The following is a 23,230-nucleotide window of genomic DNA, read 5'->3' on the forward strand; positions in this document are numbered from 1 at the left end:
AAGGGAGCTCTGTGCCCCCAGCGAGCGCCGGATGTCGGCAATAAATACGGAATTAATTATTCCCCAGTCTTTAAACGCACGATTCGCTTCGTTTCGCCTTCCCTGGCTCAACGCGCAGGAAACACGCCGCTCCCTTCTCCGCCGGCTCCTGCCGGGCTGGAGATCTTCTCCGCCAGGGAGGAGGATTCGGTTTCTTGTTTGCTCCCGGCTCTGCGTGGAGAGAGGGCTCCGGGCAAGGAAAACCCGGAGCTTCCCACGGCCGGGGCTGGCTGCGACACGGCCCCGGGAACACGTGCACCACCAGGAAGGTCCTCTACCTCCGGGTCCACGCTCTTCTCATCCTCCACCCTTTCAAGGCGACGATAATACCGGGTAGAAGGAAAAGTGGGAAACGAATGAATGAAAAGAGCAGCCCAAAAAACAAACAAACCAAAAAAAAAAAAGGCAGAGAAAAAAGGCAGGATTTCTGGGCCCCCCCAATGCCCTCCCTGGTTATCGTTCCTGGAGAACTGGGTCAGCCGGTGGGTTTTGCGGCAGAAAATGTCTCCGCCAGGCTCCGGCGCATCGCCCTGGCTGGCAGGGCGATTATTTGGGGCTCCTGCCAGCGAGCAGTGCCGGGACCGGACAGGTAACAGCAAGAAGTGAAAAGAGGAAAAGCAAAAGAGTGATTCATGGCTCCGCCCTGCCCCACCTGCAGTCACATGCTGCCTTCAAACATTCCCGGCCCTGCCTGCGCTTAACTCTTTCGGCTGATTTTGTCCTCACACCTCTGCCCGGCCCCAGAGTCCCCCCGGGACCGTGGGGTGCGGGATGTGGGTGGGCGGCCGGGCAACAGTTTGGGTGTTTGTCTTAAAAAATATCTGATCTCCCCTGAAATCTCCCCCTTTCCCAGTTTTCCGGCTGGTAAATCAATATTTTCCAGGAGAGCAGCTCTGCCTTGTGGTTAACCCCTTCTGCGCTGAGTGTGGGAACTCGGAGCCCAGGTGGGTCCTGGGGGGCAGCACTGGTTCAAAGCTGCACCAAGGCGTTTGGACTGGACATTAGGAAGCATTTATTTACCCAGAGGGTGGTCAGACACTGGAACAGGCTTCCTGGAGAGGTGGTCGATGCCCCAAAACCTGTCAGTGTTTAAGAGGCATTTGGACAGTGCCCTTAATAACATGCTTTAACTTTTGGTCAGCCCTGAAGTGGTCGGGGAGTTGGACTAGATGATTGTTGTAAGTCTCTTCCAACTGAAATATCCTATCCTATCCTATCCTATCCTATCCTATCCTATCCTATCCCATCCCATCCCATCCCATCCCATCCCCTTCCCTTCTCTGGATGAGGTTTGCAGCAGGGACATGGTCGTGGCACTTGACCTTGCTCTGGCAGATTGCCTTAATAACTGGCAGATGGGCAAAAAACCACACCCTGAATTCATCAGTTGGTGCTCCCAAGCCAGAAGCCCAGAGCTTTCTACGTGGAAACTCGGATAAAAGGTGAATTTCAAGAATCGGGGTCAGATTCTTGCGCCGATGCAAAAAAGGAAAGTGCCAGGGGCTGCGTCTCGCTCCCTCGCGTTGGAGCAGCTCATCTGGATTTGCAGCCGGGTAAATGAGAGCCCCGCTTGAGTCAATCTCCCAAGGCGAAGCCACCCGTCTGCCATCAAAGTGCTTGGCCATCAAAGCGCTCCTTTCTGTAGCCAGAGTGGCCGTGCCACATCCTGGATGTCCTCGCCCCAGCCAGGGCTTGCGTTGTGGCAAAATGCTGAGCTCAGGGAGGATTTGGGAGGAAAAATGAGTTGGAAACAAGCAGAAAAGGGAGAAACTGCAGTGGGGCTTTCTCAAAGCTGGGTTGTGCTCAGCTCTGGTCTGTCGTGTGCAGGAGGTGGCAAATGGGGACAGGGGACGTGGGGATGCAGGGATGTGACAGCCGTGTGTTGGGATCAGGACATGAGGAGGAAGGAAGCATTCAGCTCCCACCAAATATTGACTTAGGAGGTATTTCAGATGGAGCTGATGGCTTTATGGAAAGGCTGCACCGACCCTGTGGTGATTTCCCAGTGGTGGGACATCACCTCCGTGCTGTGACCTGGGCAGTGAGGGGCGCAGGGGAGGCTGAGGATGCTGGAAGCAAAACTGGGTATTTTGGGTGAAAACCCAGCCCTGCTGAACAAGCAGTGGTGGCCCCTTTGCTGATGGAGTTGCACTTGGGACTGCAAATGTGACAGAGCCGAGCATGGCGTGGCGTGGCGTGTGGAGTGTGCTGTGGTTGTACCCACCTCAGCCACCGCCTGCTGCCCTGGCTCCGTTTTTATTGTGCAAGGAGATTTATGGTCTCTTTAGCGGGGTGTGTGTGTGCTTATGATTTATTACACAGCGGTGTAAACACAGCATCCCACTGGCGGTGCAATGTGCTGGCTCCTACAGCCACGTTGGAGGGGGGGAATTGGGACCACAGAGCCCCACACCTGGAGCATCCACAGACCCCCAGGTGGGGCAAAGATGCCTGAATCCCCCATTCCCAGTCCTGGGACCCAGGTGTGTTCACTCCGTATGGGGAATTCACCACCTGAATTGCATCTTCTTTTTAATCCCCTGCCTGCTTGCAGGGACAGGTCACTGTGGCCGAGCAGGTTGGTCCCCACCATTACAGGTGTCCCCGGATTTCTGGGCCCCCCCAATGCCCTCCCTGGTTATCGTTCCTGGAGAACTGGGTCAGCCGGTGGGTTTTGCGGCAGAAAATGTCTCCGCCAGGCTCCGGCGCATCGCCCTGGCTGGCAGGGCGATTATTTGGGGCTCCTGCCAGCGAGCAGTGCCGGGACCGGACAGGTAACAGCAAGAAGTGAAAAGAGGAAAAGCAAAAGAGTGATTCATGGCTCCGCCCTGCCCCACCTGCAGTCACATGCTGCCTTCAAACATTCCCGGCCCTGCCTGCGCTTAACTCTTTCGGCTGATTTTGTCCTCACACCTCTGCCCGGCCCCAGAGTCCCCCCGGGACCGTGGGGTGCGGGAGGTGGGTGGGTGGCCGGGCAACGGTTTGGGTGTTTGTCTTAAAAAATATCTGATCTCCCCTGAAATCTCCCCCTTTCCCAGTTTTCCGGCTGGTAAATCAATATTTTCCAGGAGAGCAGCTCTGCCTTGTGGTTAACCCCTTCTGCGCTGAGTGTGGGAACTCGGAGCCCAGGTGGGTCCTGGGGGGCAGCACTGGTTCAAAGCTGCACCAAGGCGTTTGGACTGGACATTAGGAAGCATTTATTTACCCAGAGGGTGGTCAGACACTGGAACAGGCTTCCTGGAGAGGTGGTCGATGCCCCAAAACCTGTCAGTGTTTAAGAGGCATTTGGACAGTGCCCTTAATAACATGCTTTAACTTTTGGTCAGCCCTGAAGTGGTCGGGGAGTTGGACTAGATGATTGTTGTAAGTCTCTTCCAACTGAAATATCCTATCCTATCTTGTTGTCTCTTCCAACTGAAATATCCTATCCTATCCTATCCTATCCTATCCTATCCTATCCTATCCTATCCTATCCTATCCTATCCCCTTCTCTGGATGAGGTTTGCAGCAGGGACATGGTCGTGGCACTTGACCTTGCTCTGGCAGATTGCCTTAATAACTGGCAGATGGGCAAAAAACCACACCCTGAATTCATCAGTTGGTGCTCCCAAGCCAGAAGCCCAGAGCTTTCTACGTGGAAACTCGGATAAAAGGTGAATTTCAAGAATCGGGGTCAGATTCTTGCGCCGATGCAAAAAAGGAAAGTGCCAGGGGCTGCGTCTCGCTCCCTCGCGTTGGAGCAGCTCATCTGGATTTGCAGCCGGGTAAATGAGAGCCCCGCTTGAGTCAATCTCCCAAGGCGAAGCCACCCGTCTGCCATCAAAGTGCTTGGCCATCAAAGCGCTCCTTTCTGTAGCCAGAGTGGCCGTGCCACATCCTGGATGTCCTCGCCCCAGCCAGGGCTTGCGTTGTGGCAAAATGCTGAGCTCAGGGAGGATTTGGGAGGAAAAATGAGTTGGAAACAAGCAGAAAAGGGAGAAACTGCAGTGGGGCTTTCTCAAAGCTGGGTTGTGCTCAGCTCTGGTCTGTCGTGTGCAGGAGGTGGCAAATGGGGACAGGGGATGTGGGGATGCAGGGATGTGACAGCCGTGTGTTGGGATCAGGACATGAGGAGGAAGGAAGCATTCAGCTCCCACCAAATATTGACTTAGGAGGTATTTCAGATGGAGCTGATGGCTTTATGGAAAGGCTGCACCGACCCTGTGGTGATTTCCCAGTGGTGGGACATCACCTCCGTGCTGTGACCTGGGCAGTGAGGGGCGCAGGGGAGGCTGAGGATGCTGGAAGCAAAACTGGGTATTTTGGGTGAAAACCCAGCCCTGCTGAACAAGCAGTGGTGGCCCCTTTGCTGATGGAGTTGCACTTGGGACTGCAAATGTGACAGAGCCGAGCATGGCGTGGCGTGGCGTGTGGAGTGTGCTGTGGTTGTACCCACCTCAGCCACCGCCTGCTGCCCTGGCTCCGTTTTTATTGTGCAAGGAGATTTATGGTCTCTTTAGCGGGGTGTGTGTGTGCTTATGATTTATTACACAGCGGTGTAAACACAGCATCCCACTGGCGGTGCAATGTGCTGGCTCCTACAGCCACGTTGGAGGGGGGGAATTGGGACCACAGAGCCCCACACCTGGAGCATCCACAGACCCCCAGGTGGGGCAAAGATGCCTGAATCCCCCATTCCCAGTCCTGGGACCCAGGTGTGTTCACTCCGTATGGGGAATTCACCACCTGAATTGCATCTTCTTTTTAATCCCCTGCCTGCTTGCAGGGACAGGTCACTGTGGCCGAGCAGGTTGGTCCCCACCATTACAGGTGTCCCCGTTTGGCTGCCCCGGGCTGACCCAGCTGAACAGGCAGTGCCCAGCCCAGGCACCGGCTCCTCCCGGCTGCAGATGGAAGCGTTAATTACAAGCTCCTAATTAATTTCCCATCTCTAGCAGAGGGCCTAATGATAAAGCGAGGAAGCGGGGTATGATGCTGGGCTCTGCTCCCGGCTTGGGGGCTCTGGTTGCCCCGCTGGGCTTGGCTCCCGCTTTCCACATATTCCTGGGTCCCACCGAGGGGTTTGGCAGCAGAGCTGAGCCCTCAGGCTGATGTTTTGGTTGGGCTGTGACACCCAGACGCTGCTTTGCCCTCTGGAGTGTCTTCCACCCGCCAGCCATTTGCATGGAGCCGCGCACAACGTGGTGTTTTAGAGGGGGGGGGGGGAAGGTGACAGCAGCTTTACTCACAGCTGCTGGAGGACAGAGTCACTGGAGCCCTGGCGCTGACTCTAACCCTGGGGAAAAGTGGCCCAGGCTGGGCTTTTTCAGCGTCCTTGGGACGTGTGGAGCGTTGCCTGTGGTTCGTTGCCCACACCCCGTGTTGCACATCCCCATTGCAACCCACATTGTGCCCCACAGTCCTCTACTGGAAGCCCCAAGGTGTCACCAGCTGGTACGTCCCTTCCCCAGCCGCTGTTGCTGGGGGGCTTCGGTGGGGGTCACCGTGGAGGAGGACCAGGGTGATGCTCCCAGTTTTGTGTGGGAATCACTGGTGCTCCTCCCTGTGGATGCAGACCGGAGAGCCAGGCAGCCCATCCATATTTATGGCTGACGTTAATTTCCATCCATTTCAATATTTTATGAGCGTGACAATAAAAAAAAACAAAAAGGGTTGAGCGCTCGTTGAGACAGAGGAGTAATTGGGTGTTGATGGTCCTGGCGAGCTGCCACACGCGTCCCGGGGAGCTGCCCATGCCGAGGTAATTGCCACAACGGTGCATGAACCCGCCTGGCCCCACGCACGGGGATGGGCAGCGCCTGCCTGCTGGGCTCTGCTGCCTCCATCCAAAGCCTCAGGTCCTGGTGGGTCCCATCCCAGCTCTGGAGGTCCCCCCTCGGGGTGGCTGTTGCTGCCTTTGATGCGGGGAGGGCTCAGTGGGGGTACCTCCAACGGAGCTGGGCTGGGTGCAGGGCAGCGGGAGGTGAGGGTGATGATGCTGGGACAGGTCCTACCAGCGTTGAGGCTGATGGTGGGGAGCAAGGCTGGAGGGAAGCATGGGTGGATCTCCATGTGGGTTGTGCTCTCTGCTTCTCCACCTGGTTCTCTGCTGAGGTCTGGGCACCGTGGCCGTAGGGAAGGGCCAATATCCAGCCTGGTGAGGGGGGTTGCTGGGGGAGGGAAGGGGTTCTCAGCTGGACCCTGCCCCACAAGGGGTCCTGGCATATCACCTTCTCTGTCCCCCAGATGCTGTGGCCTGCGTGGACCCTGAGGAGTGCACCCGTGTGTGTGGGGCTGCTGTGGGCTGCTCCAACATCGCCTACCCCAAGCTGGTGGTCGAGCTGATGCCCAGCGGTAGGTGGGTGGGAGGGTGCACCTCCATCTCCACCGGGATTTGCTGTACCCCGGGGCTGCATCATGTGTTGGATGTTGGGGGGGTCCCCATGGATGGTCTGGGTGGGTTCGTGTGTGGGACGGCCCATGTAGCCCCTCCGAGGGTGACTCCAGAAGTGAGGTCAGGGGATGTGGGTAACCCTGGGGCAGCGCAGGGTCCCAGCATCCTGGGGTACAGCTGGGTGTCCCCAAACCTCATCTTTGCCCCAGGGGAGACCCCAGCATGTGCTTGCAGAGGGGGAGGCATTACCCCTGGGTGAAGCATTGGGGCCATCCCATCCCATCCCATCCCATCCCATCCCATCCCATCCCCTCTGGCTCAGCTGCTCCCTGATGGTCCCTCTCTTCCCCAGGGCTGCGGGGTCTGATGATTGCGGTGATGATGGCTGCACTCATGTCATCCCTGACCTCCATATTCAACAGCAGCAGCACCCTCTTCACCATGGACATCTGGAGGAAGCTGAGGCCGGGGGCTGGCGAGCGAGAGCTGCTCTTGGTGGGCAGGTAGGGACCATGGGTTTCGGGGAGGAGACCGGTGGGGCTGGTCTGGCCCTCTGTGATCTGCCTTTAGTGCCTGGAAGCCATCAAAGTGCCTGCCTTCAGCCTGGTTTATGAAAGGAAAACAAGCCCTTGGATTATTTTATGTATGAAAGCACCGGAAAGGCAGACGGGGCGTTCGGGGCGTTTGGAGGGGCAGGGCTGTGCCCGGTGTGAATCCTCTCCCTCGCTGCCCGCAACCCGTTCCCCGGGAAAAGCCGGTGGCTGCTCCCTGCTGAGGTCCCAAGCAAAGTGCATGAGGGACCTTCTCTGGGCAGTAAAGGGGAGCACATGCCCCAGCTGCCCTGGGGAGATGACGGGGGACAGCGGGGAGCCCCGGAACCTGCCGGCGGTGCAGTGCTTGGGGCGGCAGAGTCAGTGCTGGGGAATGCCCCGGCGCGGTGCCGGGGTGCGAGGGAGTGTCTCGGGCTCAGGGCAGACAATAACAAGGAGGGAATCTGGGTCAGGGCTCTGGCTGGGCTGCTGTGGGGCTGCAGGGATGGTTGGCTGGTCCCACAGCTCCGGGAGCAAGCTCTTTCTTAGCATCCTCCATCTCCGGAGGGTGGAAAGGGGATGGGTATGATCCCGGGGAACCGCAGTCCCGCACGGCTCCCCTATAGGAACCGGGGTGCTTGTCTCGGGACTGCCTCGCCCTTCTCTGACACTGGCTTTGGTGCCGGTGACAAGGGGTGTAATAACACCCGAGAGCTTTCCCGAGGACAGTTAATGAGTGTTTGTTGAAGGGCTTTGCCCGCCCAGGGCGGGAGTCGCTGCTGCAGTTGATCCCGGGCAATTCGTTAGCGCATGGGGCAATTAGTGGGAGCAGGGCGCTGCAAATCGCCGCCGCCGTACAGCCCCACGGGGATATAGCAAATAATAAACGTTTTGGAGAGAGAAAAAAAAAAAGCAGCTCTTTAAGCTGCGAGTTTGAGGTTTTCCTGCCTGTCAGCACATGAGGCTCGGGGCTGCTTCTGAGCAGATACTGGGGGGTCTCAGCCACCCCCTGGATGCCCCATCTGGCTCAGCATGGGGTGGGAAGGGATTTCCTTGTGGGACAAGGGAAAGCTCCCAGTTCCTGGACCTGGGGGTTTGAGCTCTTGCTGTGGCTGTGCTGCCTGGCTGGAAATCCCCGCTGGTGTGTGATGGGTGCTCTGTGCCCAGGTGATGCTGCGGTGACGAGAACACTCGATCCTCCCCTCCACCTGGACCCCAATCTGGGGAGGGGGCCACAGCCACCCGGTGCCCCCCAGCTCACCTCCACGCTCAGACCCTCCTCCATGTTTCCCGTGACCTTTTAGCATCATCTGTTGCTTAAAGATGTACCGAACGTGGGGTTTTTCCTCCTACCCCGTGGGCCAGGGTCTGTGTTTTGTGCCCGGGGCTGCTTTCTCTTTCCAGTGTGCCAGGCAGGCAGGGCAGAGTCCATCTAGAGATGCTTTCATTGCTTGTTTTCCTTTCATTTTTTCCTACTTCCACTTTTCGAGATGGAGATGTAGGTAATTCTGCAAAGCTGGGCTGAGCTATAAATATGGCACCTTTTGGGATGTGGGGACAGAGTGGTGCTGGGGGAAAGATGTACCCCTCTGTTGCAGCTCAGCCCATGTCCCTGGCTCTCAGCTTGGTGCTTTGGATGGATTCAAGGGTGCCAAGAACATCACCCAGATCTGCAGAGCACCCAGAGCACCCAGCCTCCATGGCTGGGGGGGTTTTCATAGCAAAAGTGCTCATTGCCCAGTGTTTCCCCATGGGGGTGTCCAACTTAGCAGCCCCTGGAGCTGGGCAGTGGCCTGGGAAGTGCTTACCTGCCCAGGATAGAGCCAGCACTGGCACAATTAACATCCTCTGTGGCCCCAGGGGTGTCACCTGGAGATAAGCATCCTCCCACTGATCCTCCAGCATCCCCCGGGCAGCTCTCCTGCACGGGTGTTGTGACCCAACCCTTGACTCTGGGGACACCCTACTGATGCCACCGGTACAAAGAGGTGTAGGTGGGACAGAAGCATCACCCCACACCACGTTGCTGCCGCTCGCAGGGTGGTCACGGTGGTGCTGGTGGCCCTCAGCGTGGTCTGGATCCCCATCCTGCAGAGCTCCAGTGGTGGCCAGCTCTACGTCTACATCCAGGCTGTCACCAGCTACCTGGCACCCCCCGTCACCGCCGTCTTCGTCCTGGCTGTCTTCTGGCCTCGAGCTAATGAGCAGGTACATGCCTGGGGATGGCTTGGGGACACGGGCTGATGCCAACACCTCCCTGCATGTCCTGTTCCTGGAGACCCAGAGGGGCTTGGGGGGTCGGGAGGAGGAAAGAGGGAGGCAACGTTGGAGGGGCTGGAGAAAGGAACTGAGCCTCACCGGTGTTTTCCTGGGGAAATGGTGGGTGGATGGTATGAAGAGGAAGAGGAAGAGGAGGCAGATGTTGCCATACACGGCCTGCTACATGTGGCACAGCCAATGGGGCTGGCAGAGGACATCCCCTGCCGAGGGGGTGCAGGTTTGGGCAGGTTTGGGCACCCTGGCTTGGCTGGCTGGGGTGCGAGTGGCTGCTCAACCCTCTCCCAGGGCTGGCCAGAGAGAGTGGCTCTCCAGGGGTGACTGTCCCCATTGTGGGGCATCTGTCCCTTTCTGGCCACCCCCTGTGGACCTTTGCTTTGCAGGGAGCTTTCTGGGGTCTGATGGTGGGGCTGGCGCTGGGGCTGGCCAGGATGGGGCTGGAGCTGGCGTACCCCGTGCCCCACTGCGGGGTCCCCGACCGTCGGCCCTGGCTGCTCGCTGACATCCACTACCTGCACTTCGCCATACTGCTCTGTGCTGCCACGGGGGCTGTCGTGGTGGGGGGCAGCCTGCTGACTCCCCCTCCACCTCCAGCACGGGTGAGCAGAGCACCCGGGACCCCTCACCCCAGCCCCCACGGCTGCGGCCACCCACCGGACCTCCTTGGCCAGAGACGTTGGTGTCACCCAAGTGCACCCCGAGCTCGGCCCGGGGGGTCCCCGTGGGGGGAGTCTGGCCCCAGGGGTGTTTTCTCACCAAATCTCGCTCTGCTTTCCAGCTAAAGGATCTCACCTGGTGGACCCTCTCACGGGAGCCCCCTCAGCCCTCTGTGGACCTCCCATCCCGGGGACACCTTGATGGTGAGTGTGTCTTTGGGGGTGTCTGGCAGTGGAGGCACCTTCAGCGCTCCCTGCTCGTAATGAGCAGCAGGATGGCGTGGATGCCCCGTGCCTCAGTTTCCCCAGGGTCAGGCCACCTGCCAGGAGGTGGCCAGTCCCCAGGGCACCCTGTCCTCCACGCTCACCATCTTTCTGTGCCAGGTTCCCCCTCAGCCACCTCAGGCACCCAGCAGCCAGCAAAGGCCGAGGGATCCCCGTCCGCAGCCCTCAGGGATGCCATGGAGCCCCCCTTCTGGGCCCGTGTCTGCGGCGTCAACGCCATCATCCTGATGTGCATTAATATTTTCTGCTATGCCTATTTTGCCTAGGGGCCTGCCAGCCCCCGGGGTTGGGGGGGAACAAGGGCTTGGGGCAGGGGGGGTGGGCAGAAATGAGGATTCAGGTGATATTTTTTATTTGTTGTATTTGGGACATGGGATCTTTAGGGCCACAGGTGCAATGAGGTGGGCGTTCTCAGCACCGTGGACCCTGAGTGCATCCCGGGGGGGGCTGTGAGGTGAGGGGCTCGTTTGTGGGGGCAGCGAGTATCTGGGGAGGGTGTCTGGGAGAGGTATTGGGGTGGGCGAGTTGGGGCTGCAGGGGAAGAAAAACCACAGGGGCTTGTTTGTGGGGGCAGCAAGTATCTGGGGAGGGGGTCTGGTTAGAGGTATTGGGGTGGGTGAGTTGGGGCTGCAGGGGAAGAAAAACCACAGGGAGACAGTGGGCACACGAATGTGGCCGTGGGGCCACTGTGGTGGTGGTGGAAAAGGCACGTCCACACTGAAGGGTGTCACCCAAACACATTTTACTATCTCTAAATAAAACAATAATTAAAAAAATAAAAAAGAAGCCCCATTTTGCAGCTATGAACAGCACCTACGGGACTGAACCCCCCCCAGCCCAGCCTTCCCTGGCACCCCGAGCCCTGGCACCCTCCATGGCATTACCTGGCCGCATCCCAGCCCTCCTTGGAGTCGGGGCTTCGCTTACAGGGTCTGGAGAGGAGTGAAGGTTTGGGGCACACGTGCTCTTTCCCCCCGTTGCTGTCACCCCACCAGGTTGTGGCTCTGGAGAAGTTTTTATGGCCCTGGTACTCCTGGGGGACCACCACTGCCAGCCCGCAGCGAGAGGCGATGTCCAGGCTGGGGGTGATGAAGGTCTCCTGGGTCGGGGGAGCAGGGAGAACCATGGCAGATGTTTCAGGGCAGCTCCTGGATGGGGATCACCGCCAGCCTGGCCTCTACCTTCACCACAGCACGTGTGGCACTGGGATGTCATGTGTTGGCAGCCCAGCGTGGGGACAGGCACCATCTGTGGGGACAGGCACCATCCAAGGGGACAGGCACCATCCGTGGGGACGAAGCAGGCACAAAGCAGCTCCGGTGAGTGGGGGGCAGCGGGGGCCACAGTCCTCCCCGCTCGCCCGCAGCAGCTCACTTGCGGATGGGGTGGACGTAGTTGCGGGGGAAGAGGCCGACGCGGCCGTAGATCTTCCCCTGCCACCAGTTGGGGTCTGGGCAGTCCAGGACCTCGATGATGTCCCCGCGGAGGAAGGGCAGCTGGGAGCCGTCGTGGGCTGAGAAGTCGAACTGGGCTTGCACAAATTTGGGTCTCCTCACCTGGAGGAAAGTCGAGGGGAAGGGGTGGGTGGGGGGAGAGGTGCCCCCCCCATCTGCCAGCCCCTCTCCACTGGGTTGTACTGCCTGAGCCCCCATGCCACCACGTGGTGAGGACCAGCCTGGGGGTCCAGAGCATATGGGTTATGGGGGTACCTGGGGTGTCCACTTTGAGGACAAGGGATGGGAGCTAGGGAAATCCTGCCATGGGAAGAGCTGGAGTACTGGGGGCAGCTCCGGGTGCATGGGAGCTGGGGAAGCTCCCCAGCTTGGGGGAGCAGAGCCTGGGAAGCTGGGGACCACCCCAGGCTGCAGCCAGAGCCTGGGGTGCAGGGAGCACCTTAGGATGCAGGGAAGAGTCTGGGGTGCAGGGGAGCACCCCAGGGCACAGAGCTCCCTGTTCCTGCTTCCTGGGAGAGCTGAGATGGGTGCCCAGGGGACATTACACCTCGGAGGCAGCTGGCACCCCTCTCCCTCCCGAGGCCCTCTGGGTGGCAGAGCTGCCCCCAGCCCAGCTTGCAGGGACCAGTTTCGCCACCTCCACAACCTCGGTTTGCTTTCCTCGGTTTTGTCTTTCTCTACTGTTTCCTGGCCGTTGCCAGTGTCCCATGGCAGCAAGGGAGGAGCAGAAGTTCAGGCAGGAGGAAATCCCCGTCCACCAGGACGCCTCCTCATGAGCACAGTCTGGGGTGAAGCAAGAGCATGGGCCCACCCTGTGCCTCAGTTTCCCCATGGGTCATAGCCAGGGAGTGGCAGCCCTGCTACCAGAGGAGTGATGGGGGATCCCAAAGCGGGTCAGACACAGCTCCCAACCTGTCCCTACTGCTCACTGTGCTGTCACTCCACACCCCAGCCCTGCACATCCCCATGTCCCCATCCCCTGAAGGTACCTCCTGGGTCTGGTCCTCATCCCGGAGGAAGATCTGCTGCTTTTTGGCAATGGTGGTCGTCCTGTAGAAATCCACCAGCTCGTTGAGGGAGTTGAATTTTTCCTCCCAGAGGAAATATTTGCCGTTCCTCTCCCTGAGCACCTTGAAGTGCTGGACGTGCTGCCCATAGCTGTGGGAGAAGAATAGATGTTACCCTGGCCCTGGGACACTGGCAGCACCCAGACCCCCTCCTGGCATCATGGGCTGCTTGTTGGGCTGGTCAGGCTGTGCAGGATGTGGCTGCACCCGTGGGTCCCACCACAACCATCCTGCCATGGCCAGGGGTGACAGTGGCACCGGGGTCACTCCTGGTCTCGCTGGCTCAGCTCAGCACATACCAGGAGGAGACTGCAAAGGCTGGGCTCGGGCTCCCAAATCCTCTGTGCCCCCAGGGACACCCAAGCCATGGGAGGACATGGCAGGCTGGGGCTTCCCTCACCAGCCCTGCATGTTGTCACCCCCTCGGTGAGGACCTGGGGGATGGCAGGTTGGGGTGCCCACACCACAGGGCTGGCATGGGGCTGCTGCAGGGACCTACCACTGCCAGGTCCCCCAGGCAGGGGCAGGGCCTTGGCCACGCTGGTGACGCATGGCAGAACACAGCTCCCTTTCATTATGGGCAAGAAACTCCTTAAATGCTTAATTAGAGTTTAGCAGCGTGAGAAAGTGCCTGGCTGGCCTGGGGCTGGCTCCTGCTACCCTGGCCCCGGGCAGGGAAGGGGCAGCGATGGGGTGAGTGTCCCGGGGGCAGGCTCTGCCCGTTGGCACGCTGCCTTCACACAGCCCTGGCTGCCAGTGCCGAAACCGTTGGCCCCACAGCATCGAGATGCTGCTGCCCTTCATCTGTGGGGATGCTCTGGGCAACTTCTTCCTCCAGGTCACGTCACCCGGGCTGTGCTTGCCGCTTGGTCCCAGCACTGCCATCACCCACACGGCTGTATTTAGGGGCACCCCAGTGAGGGACCCTGGGCGAGGCAGCGGTGCAGGGAGGGAGCAGAGAGGAGCAGGGACCATGGCAGAGCACGAGGCTGCAGAGGGGAGGAAGGAGGAAGACCCTGTGTGAAGCTGCTCCTGGATGCAGGGTGAGTACAGCTCAACAGCCCCCAGCCCCTTTGGGGTGTCCTGGGCAGGGCAGGGTGCTCACCCCTTCTCCAGTACCACGGTGGGGAGGGTGGCCTGATGCTCTCAGTCCCCAAAGCAGGGGGCTGTGTGGGACCTCTGCCCATCCTGCTGCCACTTACTTGACGGAGATGGAGAACTCCCCCGGAGAGCTCTCGCTGTCGCGGATCAGGAAAGCTCCCGGGTGCTTGCACTTGAGGAGCCGCTCCTCTGCCAGGTGCCGGGAGATCCTCCCTGCGTACCACCTGCGAGGGGCACCGGGTTCAGCTGCGTGGGCACCCCTCAAGACCCGGGGACACCCCAGCACCGCATCCCACCCCACAGGATGGAGGCAGCGAGAGCCCCGCTTGCCACCAGGAGCAGGGTCCCCATTGAGCTCCTCATAGGGCTGGGACCCACCACCACCATTAGTTTCTCCCTTTGGTTTCCTCCCCCCCCAACCCCGATCTGTCACAGCACTTTTGCAGAGGAAGGGAGCACAGGGTGCTGTGGGTGCAGAGGTGTCCCCGTGCACTGCCTCTTTCTTCCATGCAGGGTTCGTGCAGCGTCGCCGACAGCCACGACCGCATCCTGTCACGTCACGTGCCTCCTCCTCCTCCTCCTCCACTTTGCTGCCTGTCCCTACTGCTCACCCCCGCGTCCCGTGGCCCCCCCATGGGAACAGCCCTGCCAGGTGCTACGGGGGCGGGTGTTTGCAGAGCAGAAAACCCCCCCGTGCCAGGATGAAACCCTTCCTGCCTGCATTGCCAGCAGCTGCTGAAAGGAGTTGGAGGAGTCCCCATCTCCCATCCCTGCCGAGGCTCCGTCTGCGAATTTGGGATCCCCAGGCAACGGAGACCCTCTGCCACCTGTTATAATTGCCCCACTAATGATGAGCCATGGATTTTAGCACAGAGCATCTCCCAGGTGCTGCTTGGAAGAGGCTGCGTCTCACCCGTCCCGGTTTAACCGAAGCCGGAGAGGCCACGGGATCAGCCCCAGGCTGCCCTGAGCCCACGCGTTCCTGCTCCCCAGCCACAGCCCCGAGCAGGTTTTGCTATGGCATTTAAATGTGATTTACCAGGGGATAATGATACATAAAACACAGGTTAAAACAGGGATGGATTAGGCTGGGCTTTAATAACACGGTAATAGGATTGTGTCTAATGCGTAATGTCTAAAGCGTAATCCCATAATGCTTTGTTGTTCCCCAATTATCATTTATTTAGCGGGCAGCCCGGTGTGAGGGATGAATTTCTGTGTGTTGGGGGTACGTGGGCATGCTGCTGCCTCCCGTGCCATCTGGCTGGGGTGGTAAGGGCAGACTGGCCCAGCAGGCAGGCCCCATCACTCTGTGACTCAGTTTCCCCATGCGTGGGACTACCCTGGCTCGTGGAGGACCTTTGGGATGCACCCTTGGGATCACTGCCTGGGTGGTGGGAGAGGATGTCCTGGTGCTGGTGGATGCTGCCCAAAGAGAGGGGCTTTGAGCCCCTCTTCTCCCTGTGGTGGGATGGTACTTACGGGTGTGGCTTGACTTTGATGTAGTTTTTGGGGACGAAGCCCTCGCAGCCAAACAGCTCAGCCTTGTACCAGTTCTGGTCATCTTCCATGTTGAGGATCTACAGTGGGAGAGGAGCAGGGAGGCATCAGCCCGGCCACCATTTCCCTGGGAGAGGGGTTTAGTGTGACCCACAGACCCCCTTGTCCCCCACCAAAACCTGGGGAAAAGGGGACTCTGACATGCTTTGGGGGTGTTTGGGAGCAACAGAGCTGGCTGCTCCCTCCTCAGCTCATGGTGGGCCTGGCTCACTGCGGGTGCTGGAAGCTGGGGGGGGTGCCCCACACCCCCCAACCAGGGAAAAGGGTAAAATCTGTCCGTGGAGGAGCCGAGGTGGCAGCCAGACCCGCCGTGTCCCTGCGGGGAGGTGGCAGCCGGGTTGCTCCGTGGGAGGAAGCGCCCTGGTGCGAGCGGGGGTGCTGACACCCGCTTCCGTGCAACACCATTTTCCAGCCTCCCACGCAGGGGCCCGGGGGGGGGCCAGCACAGCTGTGCAAACAGGATCCGAAACCCCGGGGGCACGGCGCCGGGGACGCGGGGAAAACACGCCAGGGACAGGAACGGCGAGTCTGGGGCCCTGGGTTACAGCTGGGCCGTGCCCCTGCCCTCCCCAGGGCTGGCTGCACCCACTGGGGGTGAGGGGGGCACCGCTGGGTGCTGGGGGTCCGAGAGGAGCTGCCAGCATCGTCAGAGAAGGGCGAGTGGCCAGGCAGAGTGGCAGGGTGCCCTGGTCCCCATGTGGCAGGGTGGCAACCCCCAGTTTTGAGTCCCCTCCCACCCCTCAGAAGCTTTTTGGGATGCCAGGGTGGCATCCAAGAGCCCGTCCTGATGCCAGTGACTCGGTGGGGATTTGGGCACATGCCCCCTCCTGTCATATCCCTGAGGTCCCCAATGTCTCTGTGGGGCAGGGAAAATGTGTTCCGGCCCCAGGAGGATGGCACAAAGCACAGCTGGTGGCACTGACGTCCCCATGCCTCATCCCAGCTGGGATCTCTCTGGAGATGTGGCTGGTGGCACAGACAAGCGGAACCCACCACTGCTGGGGACGCAGCTCCACACCTCAAAAACCTCAAAGATGCCTCCTTCTCCCCCCAGGAAAGCCCCAAAGAGGCAACAAAGCCAGGGGCAACGAAAATGACAGTGTCACCCCATGCCATGTGTTGACTCTGTCCCCCAAAGCAGCAACATCTAACCCCCCTACGGCTGGTGACCCCCATAGCTGGTGACACCCCTGCCCCCCGTACCTTCAGGGTGTCCCCTTTCTGGAAGGGCAGCTCGTCCTTCTCCGTCGCCTGGAAGCTGTACAGAGCCACCGACTCCATGGCGCTGGCTGTCCCCCAGGGGTCCCGGGGGGGCTCACTGTGCCAGGGGCACGGGGTTGCCTGGGGCTCGCCGCCCCACGGCTGTGGGGCTGTGTGGGTATGGGGCGAGTGCACGGCGCAGCGGTGCTGGAGGGCAGGAAGCTGCACTGATGTCAGTGCGCTGCCGGGGCGAAACGGTGAGCACCACGCAGGAGGCTGCCGGAGGGCACAGCTGCCCAGATGTGCTGGGAGGGGGAGGGAGCTGTGCCAGCCCACCTGGATGCCAGGGACCCATCGGCTGGTGGCCCCATTCGGCATCACCTTCACGGTGGGCAGCAGCAGCAGGTGGCCACGGGGTTTTGGAAGGAAGCAGGATGGCGATGGGATGGAACGCACAGGTTGAGGATGTGGGCAAAGGGTGCCCAGAGAGCACGAGAAGGTCAGTTGTGCTGATGGGGGAGTCTCTGATGTCTTGTAAAGGCTGAGCTGCTGGCACAGCCATCAAAAGGAGGCCTGGTGGGAATGGTCGTTTCGACAGAAATAAATCACGGAGGGTGGGATGGCTGGAGGCGCAGGGAGGTGGGGTGGATGCACACACCTGGTTTCTTTGGAAATCAGACCAAAAGCCACCTGCAAGGTCCAAGCTCCCAACAGCGTGGTGTCAGCATAGCTGTTCCCTGCTATTTGCATTGTAGCCCTTTGGGTGTTGGTTTTTTCCATCTTTTTGGTTTTTTGTAAAGCTAAGGGGAAAAAAAAAATCCCTTTTAGACTTAAAACAACTTCCTGCAGCCCTTGTGGGCGTTGGGCACTAAGTCTGCAGGGCTCACACACAGGGATTCGTTCCCAATGGGAAGGTCCCCAGTGCTGTGCAGCCTTCTCATCGTGTGTGTGGGCCGTGGCATGAAGCACACACAAAATCCGCCGGATGCTGGTTTTGCTTCGCTGCGAGGAATTAAACCAGTGACAGCTGCAGCTCAATCCCTGCCCATGGACTTGGGCATTTTCCAGCGAGGAGCAGGACGCCACTGCCATCTGCCCCAGGATGGGACGAGCTGGAGCGCTCAAAGGCCCTCTGGGGGGACACTGGCTCCGTGAATCACCTCCTCCAAACCTTAACCCTGCTTCCCGAGTGAATCCGAAAAGCAAACGCCATGTATCACCCCACTGAGGCCATTTTCAGGGTCTCGGTGCCCATGGAAAAAGGAGAGGGACGTGCAGGGTGGCCCCGGGTGGCCCCACACCCAGTGATGCCCCAGTTCCCAACGGTTATCCCCAGCACAGCCCCGGGACTTGCTGGTCCCAGGGGAAGAGGAAATGCTGGGAATGGCGGGGAGGGCAGGGGGGGGCGTGGGAATAGGCTCGGTATGTGCACGCCTGTCACGAGGAGGATGGGACTCAGCAAATCTCTGCAGCCTGGCCAGACCCAGGGGACAGGACTGCAGCAGGAAGATGACTGTCTTGGGGTGAGCTTCCTCTGCTGCTCGGCAGCCTTGGCGAGAAGCGGAGCTGGACACTCCCTGGAGAAACCTCCAGCTCTCAGCTTGCTGCCAGCCAAGGGACTGATCCTGTCCCTGCGTCCACCAGCACAAACTGGACGATGCTGGGCTCCCAGGCAGGGGTCCTGCTTGCAATGGGCATAGAACAAGGCGGTGGTGGGGTGAGCTGGGCACGGAGGTGTCTGAGCACTGGGAGGGGGTCGGGATGGGAGACATCTGCAGCCCAGGAAGCAGGTTAGCGTGGGGTGACAACCTGCTGTGACTCAGATGGATACTGTGAACAGTTTTGGGGCCCAGCATCCTTGGGCTCACGGCAGGGAGGCTTGGGGAGCTCCTTGGGAGCTCGAAGCCACGCGTGGTGACACGCTGTCTTGTGTGCCAGAGAGTGGGGTGCAGGACAGTGTCCCCAGGCCGTGGTGCAGTGGCCAGACTCAGGACCGGAGCAGGATTGGGTCCTGCCAGCAGATGGCAGCAGTGCCCAGGGGGACACGGGGGACACTGGGGACAGTGCCACATGCCAGCAGTCCCTGTGGCATCCCTGCCCGGCCACCTCCAGCACCACATCCTACTCCTCATCACCCCTTCCCTTGCCTGGCTCCTTCCTGCTGCCTTGGCCACCATCCCTGCCCAGGGGCTGGGTCCCTTCTGCTTGCTAGCAGCTCGCTCACACTGGTGTTTTGCTGTTCCTGGCTTCTGGCTGAGGAGAGGTGGTCACCACGCAGGGGTGACAGCAACACCCACACCCCAGGAGTGAGCTGGGCTGGATGCTGGAGCAGGTTGCAGCCCCATTTCTGGGTTGGGAGCCAAACGCTCCTGCATTCAGCCAGTTTCTGGATGTCCCATCCCAACTCTCTGCCATGGACGGGATGGGGTGCCCTGATCCCAGGAGGAACCCAAACAGCATTATGCTGCTTCCAGGGAACCCCTCGAAGGGGCCATCCTGGTACCGCAAAACTGGAGGTGCCTGTCACCTCCTGTCCTCTAGTTGCTTTATTCCTTGGGAAAACCCTTCTGCCTGCTCATGAGCAGCCCAAAATCTGCCCCTTCCCATCCCGTGCTCAGCAGAGCCCTCAGAAGAAGCCTGGGAACCCCCTGATACCCAGCTGCCAGCCATGAGGCTGTACTGCAGAGCCCTGCCAGGCTCAGCCCGGGAGCCAACGGCTGAGGCATCCAAGGAAAATCAAAACAAGCTTGTTGGGTTTTTTTCCCCCCATCTTCCCTCTTGTGCCTTGTCAAGCAGCCATGTTTTGTACGGCACACGCTGTACCGAAGCAGGGAAGAGCCTGTCCCTGCAGTGCCAGCCGTGAGCGGTGGGTGCGGAGCTGGTGCCTGGCAGGGTGGGATCCTGGGGGGTCCGTAGCCCCCTCCCTGTGCCCTGCATCTCCCCGGTGTTGAGGGACGCAGGAGATGTCCATGTGCTTGCTGTTGGTTGGGTGTCAAAGCAGGGTGCTCGGTGCTACACGCTGTGAGCATCAGCCCGGCTTGCAAGGAGACCCCAAGGGTGTGTGGTGGCTCATCTGAGGATGCACAGCAGTGGGTGGGAGGGAGCCCACCCTGCCCAAGGTTTGACCACCAGCCCACGCTGCCTTGTCCACCACGCAGGGGAGTTTTGTGACCCTGGGGACTGGCAGAGGAGGGTGCAGTGAGCTCTGGAATCACCCTTCCCGTCCGTACGGCCACCCCTGGGCTGCAGTGTCAGATGCTGAGAGCTGCTGGGAGCTCCTGGCACCTCCCGGGTTGCCCAATCTGCTGAGCCCAAGCCTGTTTCATCAACATCCTGTGTTTACCTGGCTGCAAAATCCTCGCACAGGAGGGAGGAAGAGGAGGGAGGGGAGCCTCTTCCCTTTCCGCTGCGGTGCCTGGGGAACTTTGTTAAGGAGATGATCCCGGGCTCCCCTGCTCCTCTCCGGCCGGTGTCCCCTGCAGCTCCTCGCAGGACGGGAGAGGAGGGGGTGTCTCAAGCCTGGCTTTGCCTCCATGGAGGGGCTGTGGGCAGGGCCTGGATGGTGGCAGGGCTGGACAATGTGAGGTGGCTCATACCACAGACCCCGGTGGGTACAGTGGCTTTGCTCCAGAAAGAGGGATGGATGCTGCCCCTTCACACAACGCTGTGCCCAGAGATCAGGAACGTGGCACAGCAAGGAAACCCACGGTGTGACACCACCCAGAGCCATCCACAGAGAAAGGGGACTGGGGTGACACTTACGGGCAGTTTTCCTGAGAAGAAACCCATTCCCCTCTGGCTCTGCCTGCCCCAGCAGCGAACGGCACTGCTGGGTCTGTGTTTGGCTGGGGATGGAGCCAGAAAGATGAGGTGGTTTGGAGGAAAAGGGAGAGAAGATCAGGTGAAGAAGGGAGGAGAACGATCACTCATCACCGATCCATCACACCGGCCACCAGCTACCCCCCTGGAGACCAGAATAAATGCTCTGTACCAGCACAGTGAGCGGGGGCAGAGTGGGAAAGCTGGTCCCAGGCTGTTTGTTGGGAACTGGCTGCTCCCCCAGGGTGCCAGCAATGCCAGGGCATGGAGAACAAGGTGATGGGGTGATGCACCCCGGCAGTGGGGCTGGCCCAGGGGTGGTTGTGGGGATTCAGCCTGGCTTTAAGCTCACTGCTGTGGGGCTGCATGTGGATAAAGCCAGGGACACGGGCCAGCAGCCAGCACTGCTGATGCAGGCATCGTATGGAGATGTCACGGCGGCTGGGGACCGGTACTGACCCATGACTGGGCACAGGATGTGGTGGGGATCTTCTGCCTCTCCAGGAAGTGGGTACCTCGTTGAGGCCCCACACGGAGAGGAAGCAACATCCTGGGTTAGAAAACGTCACGTCAGTGCCCATAAAGGGGATTTCAGAGTCAGCACTTTCCCTCTTGTAGCAGAAGCCATGTTGGTAACTCCTGAGCATCAGGCTTGTCCCTGTGTGTAACCCTACTTCTTGGTAAAGCCCAGCTCCCACAGAGGAACTTGTGGCTCTGTTACACCCTGGTGTAACCGAGTGCGGAGCATGGCCAGCACTGGGAGGATCAGACCTCTCTGAACCTCTCATCAGCCCACAGGACCCATAGGAAAACATTTACAGAAGGGTCAGCCAGCAAACCCAGAGCCAGTTGGCCACACTCAGTCCAACGCAACCACGAGAGGCCCTTTGAGGCACCAGTGGCCTCCAACCATGGAGCTGCATCTCCTTGGGGTCTCCATCAGTAGTTGGAGCTGATATTAGGGTTTCTGGGCTTGTAAATCAGAGTGGGTCCCACTTGCCTGTGGTGTGGGTGGGATGGGAAGCAGGACTGAGCTCCTTAGCTCATGCGGGGCCTGAGGGCAAGAGGCTGGTGGTGGGACCTCACTTTCAGCACTTGGGCCTGATGATGGATCTGGAAAAGGACTAGAATTCTTGAAGTCTCAGGTGTGGAATTCAACCTCAAGCCTGCAGGAATGGGTCACTGAGGAGGCAGGTCATATCCAAGAGCCTCCTCAAGGGGTGTACAGCTGGGACCAGCCTCCTGGGAAAGGGCCAAACACCATGTTGGTGAAGAGGTAATGCCCAGACACAGCGAGCAGCAGCCTTAGGGACACTGACACTGACCGCTTCCCGCAGTGCCCTGGGACTCAGTTTTGGGCTGATGGGTGTGAGCAGTGCTGGTGGCTGGCTCTGGGGTCATGCGCTGCCTCTGTTTGGCTCAGGGACACAGCTGTGATAGAGACTCAGGTGAGGACCATTTACAGATATGTTAACTGTTAATGAGTTACACCTGCTGCCTCCGTTTTGGCTCAGGGACACAGCTGTGAGGGACACTCAGGTGAGGATCATTTACAGATATGTTAACTGTTAATGAGTTAATCATCAGGGCTGGCAACTGCTGAAGGCTATTCGTCTCCCTGGGCCCTATAAAAGAAAATGGAGGCCACTAGCTGGGCTTGGTCTGATGAGGAGGGTAGGGGTGTTCTTTACTGGGTCTGGGAGATGCTCCTGAGATCCCTGGGGTGGTTCTCCTTGGAAGTCTGGGACACCCCAAGAGCAGGAGGTGGACTGTCCCTCTGTCTGTAAGGTCTTCTCCCTCCAGCTGGCTGTGTCTTCTCTGTGTGTGACCTGGAAAGGACTGAGCTGTGCTGCAGCTCTACCTGGAACATGCACTCAGTGCCTGGCTGGAAGCAGATTTTGTTGTGTGCTCCATGGATGTGACATGCTGGTCTTTGGCCTCTGCCCTAGGACCTTCCTGTGGTTATTGACATATCTCAGGGTAACTCTGAGACCTGCTGGGTGGTCTCAATCAAGAGAGGTCTGTTTTAAGCTCTTTGAGTAATGTTTTTGGCTGAGTGCTGCTCTGGAAATGTCTGATGGAGGCTTCTGGGGTGAGAAGCTGCTGTGGCATCTGATCTTCCTCCTTGGTGTTGGGTGGCCTGCATGGGTTATGGGGAAGGTGAGGTCCCTGTACCAACATTAACTGGGTAGATTGGTGCTGCAGAATGTATGGATGGGTGGGTAGGGATTTCTCTGCCATCTCTTGTGGGTCCTCAGGAACCATCCTCAGACAACTGGGGCTGGAAGCCCACCACGCTGCATGCTGTGAGCATAGCATGGAGGTGGAGAGGGTCACACCACCACTTTAATTTGCACAGAAGAGAAATCAGAAGGATCCCTTTAACTGGAAGCTGGGTGTGGAGGCTATTTGCTGTCAGTGTTTGCCATGGAGGAAGGCTCCTCACCCTGAGCAGGCAGCACGGGGTGGCAGGAGTAACCACCCATGGGCAGGGGAGCTCTGCAGCTCCCAAAGGGCTTGTTTAAGGGGAACTGTGAGTTTGGTCATGCCCAGACACAGCCTGGTGCTCGAACAGATTCTGAGAAGCTCCCCCTCAACAACGACATCTGTTATTTTTCTAGGATTTAAAAAGGAAAAAAAAGCAACCAAGAAGCCTTGCGGCGCGTGCGTAGGTGAGGGGACCATGCTGTCACCGCCGTGACTCACCGGGGAGGTCTGCGATTTCTGAGAACAAAAAGGATGTAGGGAGAAATTGTGAATGATCACTCGAGGAGGGGTGGCTGAGCTCTCCACCAGAGGAGCGGTTGAATTTTGGTTCCTCCTTAGGGCTGGCTTGTTAACAAAGAAGTTATTAATAACCAATTAAGCC

At 59.3% G+C, this 23,230-nt stretch overlaps 2 protein-coding genes across 5 annotated transcripts in view; one reads left to right on the plus strand and one right to left on the minus strand.

Annotated features, from left to right (window-relative positions):
- The window catches only part of SLC5A10 (solute carrier family 5 (sodium/sugar cotransporter), member 10), a 42,984-nt gene extending 32,558 nt beyond the window's left edge, over positions 1–10,426 (plus strand). For 2 of the 3 annotated variants that reach the window (XM_014936229.1, XM_014936230.1), the window contains 6 exons: positions 6,265–6,372; positions 6,765–6,915; positions 8,982–9,150; positions 9,603–9,818; positions 9,998–10,083; positions 10,330–10,426. In XM_014936229.1, the coding sequence (XP_014791715.1) occupies positions 6,265–6,372; positions 6,765–6,915; positions 8,982–9,150; positions 9,603–9,818; positions 9,998–10,083; positions 10,330–10,426 (827 nt within the window). The remainder of the gene's footprint in view (positions 1–6,264; positions 6,373–6,764; positions 6,916–8,981; positions 9,151–9,602; positions 9,819–9,997; positions 10,084–10,329) is intronic. The other variant, XM_014936231.1, reaches the window with a different exon arrangement.
- Positions 10,427–10,984: 558 nt separating this feature from the next.
- GRAP (GRB2-related adaptor protein) lies at positions 10,985–16,623 on the minus strand. 2 transcript variants are annotated; one of them, XM_014936266.1, is made up of 5 exons: positions 16,546–16,623; positions 15,265–15,362; positions 12,604–12,772; positions 12,537–12,538; positions 10,985–11,708 (listed from the first exon to the last, which is right to left on the minus strand). In XM_014936266.1, exons 1-5 carry the CDS (start codon positions 16,621–16,623, stop codon positions 11,531–11,533), a joined length of 525 nt encoding a protein of 174 aa, XP_014791752.1. In that variant the 3' UTR covers positions 10,985–11,530. The 2 variants fall into 2 exon arrangements, with proteins under 2 accessions (XP_014791752.1, XP_014791751.1); XM_014936265.1 differs by lacking the exon at positions 12,537–12,538 and adding an exon at positions 13,884–14,006 and having other exon boundaries at positions 10,985–11,716.
- Between the last annotated feature and the right edge of the window lie 6,607 nt (positions 16,624–23,230).

Source organism: Calidris pugnax, unplaced genomic scaffold (assembly GCF_001431845.1).
Source record: "Calidris pugnax isolate Ruff unplaced genomic scaffold, ASM143184v1 scaffold17, whole genome shotgun sequence".
In the NCBI taxonomy this organism is placed as follows: Eukaryota; Metazoa; Chordata; class Aves; order Charadriiformes; family Scolopacidae; genus Calidris; species Calidris pugnax.

Bases quoted from the DNA above. Each gene is read 5' to 3' on its own strand.
- GRAP (XM_014936265.1), bottom strand. From the start codon at position 16,623: ATGGAGTCGGTGGCTCTGTACAGCTTCCAGGCGACGGAGAAGGACGAG. The intron at 15,363-16,545 runs GTACGGGGGGCA...CTCCCACTGTAG, and splicing joins AGAAAGGGGACACCCTGAAG to ATCCTCAACATGGAAGATGA. The intron at 12,773-13,883 runs GTAAGTGGCAGC...CTTCTCCCACAG, and splicing joins GAGTTCTCCATCTCCGTCAA to CTATGGGCAGCACGTCCAGC.